General features: G+C 39.7%; 3 protein-coding genes across 5 annotated transcripts; 2 read left to right on the top strand and 1 right to left on the bottom strand.

The window, feature by feature from the left end:
- Positions 1–37: 37 nt before the first annotated feature.
- On the top strand, positions 38–6,481 carry tepsin (TEPSIN adaptor related protein complex 4 accessory protein). The gene is made up of 13 exons (XM_030121702.1): positions 38–145; positions 580–652; positions 814–905; positions 1,002–1,095; positions 1,217–1,284; positions 1,387–1,468; positions 2,096–2,167; positions 2,263–2,454; positions 3,221–3,404; positions 3,503–3,616; positions 4,063–4,141; positions 4,233–4,367; positions 4,450–6,481. The coding sequence occupies exons 1-13, from the start codon at positions 107–109 to the stop codon at positions 5,074–5,076; spliced, it is 1,851 nt and encodes a 616-aa protein (XP_029977562.1). The 5' UTR covers positions 38–106; the 3' UTR covers positions 5,077–6,481.
- Positions 6,482–7,166: 685 nt separating this feature from the next.
- si:dkey-21c1.1 (protein FAM104A-like) lies at positions 7,167–10,092 on the bottom strand. The gene is made up of 3 exons (XM_030121713.1): positions 9,392–10,092; positions 8,831–8,936; positions 7,167–8,467 (listed from the first exon to the last, which is right to left on the bottom strand). The coding sequence occupies exons 1-3, from the start codon at positions 9,406–9,408 to the stop codon at positions 8,210–8,212; spliced, it is 381 nt and encodes a 126-aa protein (XP_029977573.1). The 5' UTR covers positions 9,409–10,092; the 3' UTR covers positions 7,167–8,209.
- A 27-nt stretch (positions 10,093–10,119) lies between these two features.
- Positions 10,120–16,622, top strand: amz2 (archaelysin family metallopeptidase 2). Of its 3 annotated transcripts, XM_030121709.1 has the most exons (8): positions 10,120–10,298; positions 10,544–10,690; positions 13,129–13,417; positions 13,657–13,830; positions 13,962–14,090; positions 14,535–14,698; positions 14,868–15,044; positions 16,241–16,622. In XM_030121709.1, exons 3-8 carry the CDS (start codon positions 13,129–13,131, stop codon positions 16,400–16,402), a joined length of 1,095 nt encoding a protein of 364 aa, XP_029977569.1. In that variant the 5' UTR covers positions 10,120–10,298; positions 10,544–10,690; the 3' UTR covers positions 16,403–16,622. The 3 variants fall into 3 exon arrangements, with proteins under 3 accessions (XP_029977569.1, XP_029977570.1, XP_029977572.1); XM_030121710.1 differs by lacking the exon at positions 10,544–10,690; XM_030121712.1 differs by lacking the exons at positions 10,120–10,298; positions 10,544–10,690 and adding an exon at positions 12,339–12,357.
- The last annotated feature ends 51 nt before the right edge of the window (positions 16,623–16,673 follow it).

Raw genomic sequence — 16,673 nt, 5'->3', positions numbered from 1 at the left:
GGTAGTCCTTAGTTCTCTGTGATTGGCTAGCTGTCACCTCTAGCTCCGCCTTCCCCTCGTAGCCCCAAGAAGAAGATGAGTAACCCGCAGCCAGGATTGCTAAATCATGGCAACATTTATGGAGCGACTGGCTTTTCTTCAGAAAGTAAGCAATGTTTAGAGTCATATCAGTCATAAAAATAATAAACTGCTGAATAAATCAAGACCAGTGCGACGAAGCGTTAATGTGCCTGTTTGAAACTGTCATGTCTTGCTATGGTTAGCTTGCTGGTAGCCTGCTAGCTAACATCATGAAGAAACAATTTAGGTAAATTCCTGTCACATGCCAGCTTGTTTTCGCATAGGTATAACCCCCAGAAAGGTGTTCAACTCCTGTTTATCCAACACTGGCAGTCAGACATAGCAGTGCCATCACGATAACTTTTTTTCCGTGCCAGTAGGTAGTGTTTCAACGGTGCAAGTTAAAAATTAACTGTGGTCTGATAGTTGCCATTCACATGAAGTAGAGCCCCTTGTTTCATTTTAGAGTATGTAGGTTTAATGTCAAAGTTGTGTGTCATTTTGTTCTATCCACTAAAGGTGCCGACTCTGATGAAGGCCACAGCAGATGATGAAAATCCTTGTCCTGGCTACCTTTTCCAAGAAATTGGTAGTATCCTGTACTCCTGTTCGTCCCTGTACATTATAAATATAAAATGCTGGCTGTCATGACATATGTAATTCCCTTATTTGAAGAAAAGTTGAAGGAAATTGTTATAATATTGTTGTAGCCTTTAAGATGTGGTCTATTCCTTAACTGTCATGACACTGTAGAAATCTCCCATGAGTCCTCAGGATGTGGTCAGTGTCTGTTGGAGTACCTTCTGGAGAGGCTGCAGGTGGAATCCTGTCATGTCAAACTCAAGGTAACAGCAGTGTAAAGACTCAAGATAATGTGTGTAATATGAAACAAGATGTGCACTGGTATGGTCATGTGGCTGTTGATGCTTCTGGTGTTCCAGGTGCTAAAGATTTTTGTCCACCTCTGTGGCCATGGCTCAAATCATTTCCTCACAGAACTCCGAAGGAACTCAACTTTCATCCAGCAGGCATCAGGTCAGACAAGAATAGCCACTTGTGCTCTTCATTCACAGTAACACTCAGAACTCTGAATGGCACCACTATCAACTGAGTAGTCAACCCGTATGCCTCTGGTTGTTTCTGTTTCAAACAAAAGTTTACAGTGGCCCACCTGATCCCATCCATGGCACAGCTTTGTACCAGAAAGTGAGGAATACAGCACAGGTGAGATCAACTTTGTATTTAATTGGCACATATTTTTTATCAAGTCAATTATATGTCTATGATTTTAAGACAAGCATTCAGGTTTTAACTTTACATTTGCAGGAGGTGGCTAGGCTGCTTTTTACAGAAACAATTTCCAGCAAGAGCAACATCACCCCAATTTCACTTGCCCCCCCAACAATGGGTGAGTAAGTTCATTCAGATACATCCCCTATCCTGAAATCAGAATCTGTTCATGTAGTTTTTGTTGTTACTAGCAGTGACAAAGATTTTAGTAAGAGATACCTGACAAGTGTCAACCATGCACATTGGCCTTGACCTTCGGCCACCAAAATAAATTTGGTTCCTCCTTGAGTCCAAGTGAATATTTGTGGTGGAGTTGAAGAAATTACCTCAAGGTGTTCCTGAGATATCACAGTCATAAGAATGGACAGATTTGAGGTCACAGCATCCTTGACCGTTGACCTTCAGGCACCAAAATGTTTCAAGCCCATTGTTGAGACCAAGTGAATGTTTGTGTTAAATTTGAAGGTATTGAGTCGATGATGAGTGGATGCATCGAAGATAAAGTTAATGATAACAAGCACATGTAACACTTGGCAGTGAATGTTATTTAGGGTTTTGATTGGATAAACTTAGAAACAAGCCCGGTCACAATAATTAATTTTGGTATACCTTGAAATTCCCTGATAGATCGACTTAAAGTGAGGTTGTAAATAAAACTTAAGATAAGCATTAATCTAAAAAAAAGTGCTGTTATATGGTTGTCAAAGTCATGAGTACAAAGGGGTTTCTGTTGCCTCCTGCTCAGGTATGGGTTCAGCAGCTTCCCACAGGTCAGGAATGCAGGGCTTTGGATACAGTCCAGGGAAGCAGGGAACAGGTGCGTGACCCCCACCACAATCTCCACACACAATGAAATCAGTTGGACTTTTGTGCAATATTCTGTAACTTCATGTCTGTACTTTGGCCCCTCAGCCGGCAGTGACTCTCTACTGGATAAAATCCAGAAGGCCGCAGAGGTGGTAGCCAGTGCGGTTCTTCCCCCAACTGAGCACCAGGGCATCCGTCTCCATGACAACCATTACAGAGCGGTTGTGGCTCCAACGGCACCTATAGAGGTGGCAGTGCCAGCATGTGCCTACAACCTACCGGCTCACAGACCAAAAGGTCTGACATCAGAATTAAGATTAGAAAATATGATCTGAGGTCTTACGTTTTTGAAAATGCAGCTTTTATCAAATGATGAGACTGTTGACACATGAGTACATATGAACAGTTATACACTCTTAGTTCAAAGCTGATTTAAAACACAGAGTGAAGTGTGGACAATGAATTCACTCAGTACACAAACTTACACAAATGTTTTTTTGTGGCTCCGACACAGTTTGGCACAGAAATTCATTGAAAGTTTTTAACATTCTCCTTTACTTGCTGATTCAATGTGTGGTCTGCAAAGGACAGGAACAGTTGTAATGCTTCTATATATTTGGAGTCAAACAGAGACTCATACTCCCTTTGGGAGAAACAAGAGGCCTGTGAAGGAAAAGGAATGATTAAGCAATCTGACCGTGTTCTGGGCAGTGGATTCACTGCAGTGCCCTCAGGCTAGTGTTAGAAAGCACCTCCTTCATTGTTTCTGTTACCTAGCTACTAAATGTAGAGTTTTAAGTGACTGTTAGATTCTTCTGAGACTCTTCTATTCATTTATATCATCATGTCACCTGTAACTGTTGTATTTTATGTAGTGTGGATTGTTGTTCGTACTGGCCTCCACTAAATATTTATATGATGTTTCTGACAAACATTACTTGCCTTTGAATTGTTTAATTAGTACTTATTAGTGCAGAAGCGGCAAATTATTTGTTGTACTTGGAATCTGAATCTTAAAATTCAGTGAATTTGCTGTAACCACTGTGTGTTGACTCTACAACAGTGACCCAGCGGTGTCCAGGACAGGTAGGAGGCGGATGGGAAGAGACTGACAGCGGCAACAGCTCATCTCACAACTCTTCTCAGGACATCGCAGCCCACAGCAGGGCCTCTGTGGGGAGCAAGTCAGCCGGTACCGGGAGTCAATCCGGGGCCAGCAGAGAGAGCAGTGGAGACCTGTCAGAACGGTAAGAAGCACAAATAAAAAAAGTCTGTTGCTGTGCATTTCTACCATAAGGTACCCTCTCATTATCATGCATTCTCCACATTTTTTTGATATTTAAAGGGTGGAAGCCTTGCAGTTAGGAGACTGTGGCCAGGAGATGGCGCTCATTAACAGACTGATTGAGGGCTCCAGAGTTTTTCTGTCCAGAGAGGAGAGCCAGCACTTCATCAAAGAGTCAGTACATGAGGGGTTTTGTTTGTCCATTACATAATGCATTATTTTTCTTTTTGGAGGGTTTTTATTACAATGACCTTTCCTAAACTTAGGGTCAGGATCCACATTTAGGTGACCAACTGTGGCAACCAGTAAAATGTGTAAAAACGCTATGATTTAAGAGGTTACAAATATGACTTGTACTTTACCAAAATGCTTCTGATTTATCCTACTTGAGATGGAAATATTGTACTTTCTACTCTACAGCTATTTGATTGTTTTTATGGTGGAACATTGTTCAAAACTGTAGATGTTTTGGTAGTTTGTAATATTTTTCTGTTAACTTTGGGTCCTGTGGAGACACCGAATTTATATTTTGGATCTCGAGCTGAAAAAGTTTGGAAACCCCAGTGTTAGAGTGTGTAATCATTCGTAGTTGTGGCCTAATTTCTGTCTTTTTCAATCAGATGCTCCATTCTTAACTGCGAAGTTGTGGTGGAACTGCTGTCAAGCAAACTTCAAGATCCCTCGAGCACTGTTAAAATGGTAACAGCCACTGAGCTTTCACTGAAGACACTAGTTTTCTTTCTGGTGTTTGTACTTAAACTATTATATTTGTGTATCTCCAACCCTGCAGCGGACACTGTGTGCTGTAGCATGCCTCATGACCACTGACCTCCTCTCTTTGGAACAAATGTTTGCAGCTACACACCGTAGGCTTCATCAGCTGAGCGAGGGGCCTCCGGAACCTGCAGCAAACAAGGCCACGAAGGTAAATGAAAGAATGATGTGGTGAGAGCGATACAGAGGAAGAGACGAGTTACAAGTTTTTCTTCCTTATCTCCTTTGAACAGATCTTGAGACAGTTTGAGGCTCTGATGCAAGGACCTCTGCACACACCCAGGCAGGATGCAACGAACGGCAGTCATCGGGCAACAAATGACCCATCGTCCATGTCAACATACTCAAACCCTTTGCTTCGAGCTCACTCTGCTGATAGCACCAACTCCAACCATCATCAGCTGAAGGCGTCACAGACCGACACCTTATCCACATGTGCCACACACCCCCTCAATCACACATTGTGCTCTGTAAATGAAAGCCTTCCTCCCCTTCAGAGAGTAGATCCTGTCAGGACTGCTGAGATGGACGTTGGCGGTGAAGATCCAGAGCTTATTGCAGACGGGGGCCCTCCCACATCGTCTGGGCATCAGAGCGCTCAGCCCTGTCTGAGCAGACTGTCATTGTTTAGTGGTATGGAGCTGGTGACCAAGGGGAGGCCACTGTGCGACAGGCCTCTCTGTGAAACATCTCAGACAGAGTTTGACATGATGGACGGAAGTTTAACTGAGAATCAAGATGAACAAAACTCTGTCAGTCCTGTGGACTCACCTCAGCCTTGTATCAGTAAAACAGCAAATGACACAGTTGTGTCTGATAGCAGCCAGCCTGTATCTGCCTTCTCATTTCTCAACTTTTGACAACTGACTTTTTTTTTTTTTAGAGATGGAACTTATATATTTAAACAAATGATGTCATGAAGTATCTCCTTTGAGGCAGGGTCTGAAAAGAAAAAAAAAAAGTACAGTAGTCACTGGTGAGACAAACCATGCCATTAATTACCCATCAAATATTTTTTTTGAGTTGAAGAAATGTGCAGTTTTTTGCAAAAACAATAAAATAGAAAATGGAAAGTATTTCTTTCCAACCAGAGAAGCAACTGCAGTGGACGACTGAATGTTACTGTAGATCCTGTGTCTCCTTTGCCATTTTCCCTGAGGGATCAGTTATGTTTATATGTATGTGAAGCTGCTCAGTGGAATGCCTCTCCTGTCTCTGCATATTTAAGATATTTTACAATAGTTGAAAATGTATTAAAAGAGGTGAAAATCACCTCATGTGTCCATGTGGAGAGCTGCTGCAGCAAAGCTACAATGACATCACACGACACAGGTTTTGGGCATGTAGTCATTCTGTTGGTATATTCTCACAGTCTGATACAACTGCTGAACATTTGCAGAATATAATATTGATATAATGATATTATATCAGATGGCGTGATCCAAACAGAATTAGAAAATGATTAGTCTCCACCTCTGACAACTGTCCACATTTTTTTATGAAAAAGGTCCGGTGATGGACCACAGGAAAGAGCAGGACTTAGATGCTTTATTGTCATTTTCTGCGTCCAGATCAGTGTAGTAAGATGGCTGATTCACCTTCTGTTTGGTCTGGTGTTTGGTTCCTCTTCAGATGTCACATTTGAATCAAGGAGTCACACAACTGTAGTGCATTAAAAGCATGGACACAGTTGAGTCTGTTCAACAAGCCTTCAGCTGAGTGCTCATTCATTTCTGAGTTATGTTGCTGCTTTTGTTAACTGAGGTGTCTAGAATCTCAACAGTATTTCACAAGTACATACGGTTATTATCAACAGTTGCTTGATCTCAGGATTCCTTTAAGGTGGTTGAAACAACTCTTATGCCTCTGCAGCACACCCTGAACCTCTGAGGGAGAATCTCTCTATTGTACTTTGCACTACAATGGCTTTTCATATGAGCTCATAATTGAGAGTGGTCTTCCGTTATTTTTTGGTACTGAACTATTAAATGTTAATATAAACATTGTGAGTGTTAGTTTACAAATTATTTATGCCGCCTACCATGTATTGATTGGATCATAATCATGAGAGTGACTGTTGAGTGCATGTGTATACTATTTTATGGGGAACTAATGGAGAATTGTATTACTGAGATATTCTGTGTGCATAACCATGTCTGGAACTGTGTTTGATTAAAACTCTGGATTGAAATCAACATAATGCAAAATATCTACAACTGCTGACAGTTGCTCTCATCACCAAATAAAAAGCAGATTACCTTCACTTTCACAGTAGCTTTCTGTTATGAACTGTGTTGCTCAAGGCAGTGCAACAAACTATGTGTCTGAACTATAATTTTATTTTGTTTGGTGTTGTGTGTAACTAGTATCAGATTCCAGTGTGAACTGAACAACAGGAACAAGAGCAGCTCTAAAAATATTCAGTTTTCTTAAGTAAAAATAATACACACAGTAAAAATACAGGTCAAAGATGTGCATTACAAACCTGTAACATCAGCATTATCTAGTCACTATGCAGTAACATAATCAGCGTTTTGTGTTACAGATCGTTGCTGTCGGGCAAAAACCTCTTATGTCCAAAATGGTTATTTTTCAGGAAAAAATGTATATTCTAAATAAATGAATGGAGTTAAGAGATGTAGTCACAAGCTGTTTTCAATACTTTTCATTGGTAAATATTTCAAAAACCATTAAGCCAACGTGAAGACTAATAGCATCATTTTATGACAAAAAAAGGACTAAAACTGGACTTCAGCGGTTTCTGCCAGACGGCAACGATATGAGGATTATGTATATGTTGCATTTTACTGCTGTACAGCTTTAAGGTTTGACAAAAACAGGTCTGAGTCACATATGGGCAAAAACACAACACCGTGGCTACTGTTACCTGTGTGTGAACATAACCGTAGTGTCTGTAATATGTTGAAGATAAGTGAAGTCACATTATTTTAAACTGCAGCAACACTTTATTTCAATGTCAAATGATCTGGAAAATTACATTGATTATGAGTAACTATCACTTTTACACCTCACTTTTATTTTATTTGCAACACAGTGTACTGGTCATATTAAACCATCCATAAACAATTATGGGTGAAAGGCTTATGACATACACATACACATTTTGTGTAAAGATATTCAGGAGATAACCAACTGATTACAGACTGATTTAGAGAGCTGCTTCTTGTAGAACATGTCACTCACTGCCCATGCAGCAGACTCCAGAGCCTGCTCACCGCTCTATAATTAGCCAGCGTCTAATCTCAGGTTGGACTTCGGTGGTGAGGCTCATGAAGAATTTCTGTTCCACCAGGTTGAACCCGCTAACCTTACACACTGTCGTTAGATAATGAAAGGAAGTGCAAAGTCCAGTATACTCTAAACTTTATATCACTTTGGTTGAAGAAAATAAATGAGGCCTTAAAATGATATTTAACTGGACTGTTTAACAAGGCTTCATGGGAATAAATCTGTTGGCTTGTCGACTGACTTTGTGAGTGGGATTTCAACAGCTCCTGCTTTACAAAAACAAACATGTGGCTGACTTCCCCAGTCGAGAGTAAACAAAACGAAGAGTAAAGTGCTTAGCTTTATTTAAATATGCAAGCACTTTGGATCATCACACTTATCTTGTGATTAGCACCAATGAAAATGTCCACGCATCAACACACGCATGTAAAGAGACAGATACCTCTTTATAAAGTGCACAGGGTGCATGCACACACACTCACAAACACACATACCCATCAATACTGCACAGAAAACCACAGTGGCTGGGCCATGGTAAGGTGGATGTGCTTATGGTCTTGACAAATGTTACATTGTGAGATGGTGGGGATGAGCCTTTGTGCCAAAAATCTGTAAACCTCCCTGACCTTCATCCCCTTCCCCCCTGACCCAAGTATGTCACTTGAGGCTTTTTCCAGGACGGTGCCAGCACAGTCAGTACTGATGGGCAAGGGGCAGAAGGTCAGGAGAGGGTCAAAGGTTACATCATGTCGAGCCTGGGCGCCCTCTAGTCTGCAGACTGCTGAAGTGCGCCTCCCTCAGGACTCTGTTGATGTAGTCGTAGGAGACACTGCTGCTATCGCCATGGAAACCATGCTGCAAAGAGCTGGCAGAGTCTTCAGGCTTTGGGCTAAGAGAGTACTGAGAGATGCAGTTGTTCTGGCTGTGTGTGCATGGACTTGTGCTGGTCACTATTGCTCTGTCTGGACTGCAGATCCCATTGCTGCTGTCGTTGCTGGAAGACTGCAAATACAGAATGAGACATGAGCTTTGAACTGCAGACTTGGCTACAAATTACTCATATATGGCAAATGAATGCGAATGGCTGTGGATGTAAAACCGGCTGAGGTTTTTCTACAAATGCCGCTGTGTGCAAATGCAGTGCAGAGTGTATTTATATGCACAGCACTAGGTTGCTATGCGTTACAGCCAACCTGCTTTATACTATGCAGAAAACTGAAAGACATCATCATTAGTGACATCAGCAGAAATCTTAATCACCTCCCCAAGAAATAACTTTCATCTCACAATAGATGAAAACTGTGTGAACCTACTGTGAGTCTCACAAGATGTTCTAAAGCTGAATGTTAAGATTAATTCCCTCACCTCGGAGTCCAAATCTGACACAAGCAGGCAGGGACCACCACCTGACCTCTTGGCTTGAGGACTCAGCTGTTGATCCTCCTCACTGTCACAACTACGATGTCGTTTCCTGAGCAGAAGAAATAGGGAGGAAAATGACAGTATTGAGACAGCCGAGAAAAAGCAGAGGAAACATGACAGTGAGGGAGATAGCGTGACAGAAACGATACAGGGAGGGGGGAGAGGGAGATTGGGTGGAGAAAGGCAGAGTGACAGAAAGAAAAAAACATGAAGAGGAACCAAAAATAGTAACACACATTCAGAGAGTTACATGATCAGACATGTGGCACTCTCATTATGAGACTACACTATTAACATACTTTCAATAGAGTCTAATTAGAGCTGGGAGACACAGGGTATGGGTATTTATTCATATGATAATTGTGTTATCAGACTAAAATTGTGCATTGGATTTGGGTAAAATGCTTAAAAATGTGTGATATATTGAATGACACAATGATTAAATGGAAAACAGTATGTAAGGATGAGCCAGTGATGATTACCAAATGCCAAAAATCCTCTTACCTGTTATCAGTCAGCATTTCTTCAGTCTTAAAGGATGTTGTTTGGCAGAAAAAAGGGTTGACAATCCTTATGAGCTGGACTTCGATGTCTTATATTAAAGCTTTGGCTGGGTTACAGCTCTTCTACCTTATTTTACAACCTCCGTGTGACAAGCTCCATCGTATCTCATCTTAGAAGGATTTCCAGGATTTCCTACCGAGTATGTTCAGGGGCACTAGTCGCCGCAGAGAAGTCCAATCCGCAGCTGTGGGGGTGCTAGTTACGACCGGTCAGCGCCTCGGCCGGTTGTCAGTGCCTGCTGCTGCTACTGCTGGACGCCTGCTTAGCTGCTAACTGTTACGTGTTCTCGTTCCTGCAGTGAAATCTCGAGGAACTCCAGGCATGACAGCAGCAGAAACAGGCTAATCCGCTAGCAGCTGGTGCCTTGTAACGTTCTGCCGGCTATTTGTCAAGCTAACTAGCCTACTTAATGAAGCTAACTTCTTGTGCCCTATGCTAACTCCAAGTTCTTCCGCTTTCGTAACCCCTTCACTTTCCGTTAAACAGGGTTAACCATTCCCTGTACTTCACAGCCCTCTAAAACAGTGAACCAAACAACGAAATGCTAAAACATACATACATTTTTCGTCGCCAGAAGTAGAATAGGTGATACTTAAACGTCTCGGAGTGTGTCATGTAGCGGCGCGTGAGTGTTTGCTGCTCCCCTCAGTCAATAGCTCCGCCCCTCTGTTTACACGGTACCACAAAAACCAAAACCATTTCCGGTATCAATATTAACGTGAACTTCGGGCAACGAAACTGACATTTTTATCTTATATTTTTGTCAAGTAGATATATTTTTGTCATAGAAGACCTTTTATTGAGAAGGACTTTGCCTTTGGTCGAACTGAAGTGTTACAATAACCAGGTACACGAAAATTTCATGTATTCACTGCCTGTCTATGTTTCAAAACCTCATTCTACCGCTGATGCTACATGCATATCGCCTGCTATTTGAAGTTGCACGCACTTAATCGTTACTGACATGCACCGATCCGCCGTAATATTATAACCACTGACAGGAAAAATGGTAATAATATTGACTTTTGAATATTGTCTCTGTTCACAAGTTTGTTTCAGTGTCAGATGTTGTTTTGTGTCTGTTCCATGTAGGTCCACCTCTTAGCTTCCTGGGCTTCAGGGATCTGCTGATAACATCTTGGTCCAGACACCACAGCACACCTTCGGAGGTCTGATGGAGTCTAGGCCTCGGGTCAGAGCTGTTTTTGTGGAAAAAGGGGAAGCTACACAATAGGACAGGTGTTAATAATGTTTTGCTCCCATAGATGCTCCATTGTTTTTTCTGTAGATACTTTTGGTAGGTCCTAACCACTTTACACTGGGAATGAACAAGATCTGGAGATACTCTGGCCCAGTGATTTGACATCACAATCTCTCCCTTGTTAATGTTGCTCAGATCCCTATTCTTGTCCATTTTGCTGTTTCTAACACAACTTCAAGGACTAAATGTTCACTCGATGCCTAATATATCCACCTATTGACAGGTCCCACTGTAATAAGATTTTCTTTTTTTTCTTTTTTTTCCATTTTATTTATTTTATATATTTCGAACATGCAAAGAAAAATAAAACAAAACAAAGCAAATTAAGGCATAAACAAAATAACATTTAAATGGACAGAATCTATCTTCAAGCACATGCAAGTCTGAATATTGCATGGTCAAAAAGGAGTAGGAAGAAGTATGAACTTATTTAATCCTACCCCTCAGTGCTTTTACACCTTTATCATTACCTTAATACAACAATCAAACAATACTATTTCCCTAATTTTAGCATCGAACCACAACAATCCATAATGCGGTAACTGAATTATCCATAACAGTCTGTTCATGTCAGTACAGTCATACAAACAGACTCAACAAATCAACCATTTTCTTCAATAATTACAGCATATTTATCAGTACAACATCATTAATAAACAAACAGGCCTCAGTGTCATTATTAAATACTGTACCTCTCAAGAATCAATTCTTTATATCTTTTTTTAAACTGAATTATGTTTGATATTTGTTTTATCTCTGCACACAATTTGTTCCACAGTTTTACTCCATAAATGGTGATACAGAAACTTTTTAATGTAGTGCGTACTTTATGAATCTTTAAGAATCTTTAAGAAGATAATCAATATTAATGCCACTGTGCCTGTCAGTGGTCAGAATGTTATGGCTTGGGGGTGTAGATTTTTTTTGCTTTCACCCTGCTACTTCCTGGTTGCTGCAAAGATAAATAATTTGTAGATTTGGCTACTCATGTTTGATTTACCTACTATTAGGCTGTTATCTGGAGACCAGACTAAATTGGTGTAGCTGGGTCAAAGGTGAGAAGTGCTGGTGTAATAAATAAGCTGATGGCAAACCAGCATAGCCATGCTGTAACAATCAATCCATTTGTCAGTGAATATTATTATTATAACAGCTGTTTTTATCATTTAATTAAGTAGACATAGATATTGTGAACAGTACAGTTGTCCTTTCTCTAGTATTATAAAGCAGGTCTGGGGGTTCTGTAAACAACATATCAAAAGTTTCACTCAGATAAAATATACAGTGCTGTGCAAAAGTTTTAGGTCACCTATAGGTTTGTTGTTTTTGTAGTGTTTTAATGAGTATACATATTTGTTTCTCATTCTCTTTTCTTCAGATATATGTACACCAAATCTGAGCACAGCCTTAAAAGACCCACAAAGAACTGAACTAAATGGGTTCTAAAGAATAAAGTCATTATTTAGTGTGACCCCTGACCCAATGACAAGAAGCAGCACAAACGATTAGAAACATCTGACATGTGTTGAATGAAACCAGGTGTAAAACAACAGAAAATGAATGCAATAAATCTCATATGGTCTGAGCAAAAGGGGTAAAGACATGTTAAGCGCAAAGGGAGGTCACACTAAATACAACCACTGTGGTTTATAACAGTTGTTTTTTTCTCTGAAACTTTTTATTTTTACTGCTGTACATACTTCACATATATCCAGATTGTATCTTAATGCAGAGATTGAGAAATGCACGTGTGTCGTTATTATAACTTTACTAAACCAAAACACCTAATGTTGGTCTAAGACTTTTGGACAATGCTGTATATATTTTACATGGGCCAAAAACCACCTGTTTTGAGTTCAGTCTCCTCTTTTTTTATGTCTAAACTCTGAAGTCACAGCCTTCATTCAGAACTCCAGATTCACAAGATTCATTAAACCAATCATTAGGGCATGATTTTATCCATAGGACTGAGAGGAGAGGGTCGTGGTCAGCAACTGCTTATTTGAGTATAAAGCAGTAGACACAGAAACAATATATTTTGCACAGGACTGGAATTAGTGATCTGTTTAGAATTTTTAGCTGAAACTTACAGCACTTTTACATTTGATAACTCCAACAAAGATTCATGTTTTTGTTATGTTTTAGACATTTGATCTGGTTAGTTGAGTCTCCTCTTGCTCAGCTCAAGTTGAAGTCCATGGTAACGACATGTGACACTTATATAAACTTGTGGGTATAATGTAGACCCATTAATCAGATTCTGTCATTAAAAAATACAAGTCAAAATGATCTGCCTTCTTAAATTTTAATAATTTCTTGTTTTCTAATTTCTCCTCTGATGCTAAACTCAATATCTTTGTATAGCAGGCTGTGTTTTATAACTGTTGTCTGTTTAACTGTGGTCTGTTTCCTGTAGATGAAGGTAATCCAGCACTCAGTGGAGACGCTGCAAAAAGCTTTGATATCTAAACATAAGGACTTGGCTGAACTTTACAAGAAGTACACAAAAGAGGAGCAGCGTCTTCTGGAGGAGGGGTTCCATGCAGGGCAGCAGGGTTCCCTTTTCCAGTACATCACTGTGCATTCAGACTCAGACTGGATTCCCGCTCACCCCGAGGAGCCTCAGGACTTTGAGAGCTTCTACAAAGATCCTTATCGCAAGACCCCCAGCACCAGTCAGAACACTATTTATATTCAGACCATTGGTGAGTCGTACTTGTGTATTCTGTATCTGTGTAGTTTGTGTTAGCGCGTTGGGAAATTCCTATCACGTCACAGGAGCAGATATGCCAGCATGACCATCAACAAACCATATTCAAGCAATATTATGGGCTATAAAGATAAATGAGGCTTGTGTATTGATGTATACTGTTGTTTTTATGATAGCACACTAAATGCAGACATCCCATTGTTGGACACCTTTAACGCTTCATCTAACATTTAGGTTCGTTTGGGGAGGCGGGGGCCCAGACAGACCAGTATGTGGAGTGGCTCAGAGCATACTGCCAGGCTTTCTTCTACGGGCTCACTGTCAAGTTGTTGCCAGCGGTTACTGTCGCTGAAACAGGATGCTCTTTCAGGCTTAACAGTAACTCGTACAACCTTCAGATTCTCACCGGTAAGATGATGATTTGACTTTTTAATGGTCACTTTCCATTAACTTACTCAGAAGTGTAATGTTGTATGTAGCTATGTAAAATGGGTTTGTCAACAACAGTCATTTGTCATAACTTTTTCTCTCAAATTCAGGAGACCTGCTGCGATTCTTGGGCAACAGGAAACCAAAGGATGCTTTTTGTATTGTTGGGATCACTATGATTGACCTTTACCCCAAAGACTCCTGGAACTTCGTCTTTGGACAAGCGTCTCTGAGTATGGGTGAGAGTTTACAACATCACTATCAATATGCAACTTGTTCTGTAAGTAGCATGGGTGTCTTGTCTTTTTTTTTCTTCAATATTTTACTCCAATTTTTTTTCAGCATAGTTTAACATAATATCTAAAAGATTTTGTCCTACTTTATATCAATTTCTCTCTTTTTTTTTTCAGCAGCATGGATGTCCAATCTATGCTACCTCAAAACAAGTTGCATGTACTGTGTCAGCATTAATAAGAATATATAAAAAATACAACCAAAAATAATAATAAAACTAAATAAATGAATAAATAATCACAAAAATATATCAGAAGAGAAACAGAGTCAGTAGAAGTACAATAACTGATATGCATTAGCCACAAGATGGTGCTAAAGTGAAACACATTAGACTCCAGAATAGATTTTTATTCACTATATCTTTACAGTTGTCTCTCAACTGTGTGCAGGGATGGGTGTTTTCAGCTTTGCCCGATATGATGACAACTTTTACACCAGAAATTATGCTGGAAGACTAAGAAAACATCTTAAACCAAAGAAAGGGGACTACTCTGTGTTTGATGGATATTATACTCCCCCCATCACCAGCACTCTGCTGCTTCGATCATGCAAGGTTGCAAACAAACATGCTCCTCCACTCAATCTGTTTTGGTACTATGACCCTACTAACAGTCTCACCAAAGGTCACTCTAACAGTATCAAAACTACTGATTTAAAAATAATCAATATTGCTGGTTTTTTCAGGTTAACAGACCCTCATGTTTTGTAACCTTTGTTTCTAGACAATGACCCATGAGATCGGTCATATGTTTGGAATAAGGCATTGCCAGTGGTTAAACTGTGTCATGCAAGGATCCAACCACCTGGAGGAGTCAGATCGTCGGCCCCTGGATTTTTGCCCCATCTGCCTTCGCAAGCTACAAGTCGCAATTGGCTTTAAGATTGCTGATAGATACAAGGTAAAAAAAAAAAAAAAAAAGAAAGAAAGGGAAAGAAATATGCTCCTTTAGATGATGAACCCATGTTCTGTGTGCATATTTGTGACAACATATCAAGATTAGATTCTGTAAGACTCAAACAGGACAAAACACTTCAGTTATGGTGTACTCAATGGAATGACAGTACAGTTTCAGCCTGCTCAGTCATTCAGTTCTGTCAAAGCAATCCTGACTGCCAGTCAATACACCAATATCAACACATGAATTCTGGACTTTATTAAGGACCTGAGAGCTGTTAAACGGAACATGTTAAATATATTAATAAATACCCAAATGAATGAAATAGGCAACAGATAAATCTGAAGTGAAAACATCAGAAAACTGTTAAAAACCTGGGTGATTTACAGTGTGATTTTATTTTATTTCTTAGCTATTTTTCTTCCTTCAGAGACAATGTATTTAATTTTAGAAGTCTGATATCAGCTACTATTAGAGCTACATTCTGCTGATACAGACAGTTTGTGAAAGGTTCTATCAGTGCTATAGACATTCATTGATCTGTCTCTGCTTTCTACCAATATCCGTGAATTCATGGAAACTGTTCTCATTTGGATGACATGCCTGGGCAGGGAGCACAGGGAGTCCTCAAAGCAGACTGATTTATATCTCACTGCAAGAAACAAAATCATACCAAGTGTATTTTTCTCATTTCTAGTCAAAATATCTCATCACACTTAAAATAAGACATAACCACCTAAAGAGTAACTTTTCAGTGAGATATAAGAACTTATTTTTAGACAATAGATCTTGAAAATCTCATTTCAAGAAATCTTACCAAGATAATTTTCACTTTTTCCACTGGCAGATTTTTTTCTTAATTCAAGATTTTTTTTTTTTTTTTTAAGCTTAATTCAAGCAAAAAAAAAAATCTGACAATGGAACAAGTGAAAATTATCTTGGTAAGATTTCTTGAAATAAGATTTTCAAGATCTATTGTCTAAAAATAAGTTCTTATATCTCACTGAAAAGTTACTCTTTAGGTGGTTATGTCTTATTTTAAGTGTGATGAGATATTTTGACTAGAAATGAGAAAAACACACTTAGTAAGATTTAGATTTTTTCCAGTGCTTTGGTGTGGTGAGGCAGTAAATGTTGAAAGCAAATGTAACTCTTGTCTTATTTTGTTCTTTTTGTAAAGTAAATCTTTGTTCCTCCAGGCATTACTGCAGTGGATGGAGGAGGATCAGAGTCCAGTCTCCAGCCCTGAAGAAGCATCTGCCTGTCAGTCTTCTCTCAGCTTCCCTAAACCCACACATGCTTTCCACACCTGCAAACTGTGGCTCTGCAGATGTCTGAGCATACTCCAGGGTGACTTATAGTATTTCACTCTGAATGAGAAGGAGAAGAATGGGATACACATTTATATGAACCATGCCTAATGTGTGTCTTATTTGACTTATTGCTGCTGATCTACACAGAATCCTGATGCTGTGTCAGATTATTACACCAATTTTAGAATGAAAGAAGCCCACTCCATATTTTCATACTGGTATTGGCTATTGTAATACTGCTTATGACAGAATGAGATTTAAGGAAATACTAATGCAAGATTTAAATGATGTATTTTTCTACAAGAAAATATGAAATACA

Source organism: Sphaeramia orbicularis, chromosome 19 (genome assembly GCF_902148855.1).
Source record: "Sphaeramia orbicularis chromosome 19, fSphaOr1.1, whole genome shotgun sequence".
Taxonomy (NCBI): domain Eukaryota; kingdom Metazoa; phylum Chordata; class Actinopteri; order Kurtiformes; family Apogonidae; genus Sphaeramia; species Sphaeramia orbicularis.
Note: the sequence above shows the minus strand (reverse complement) of the source record. Positions and strands in the feature narration are given on the sequence as shown.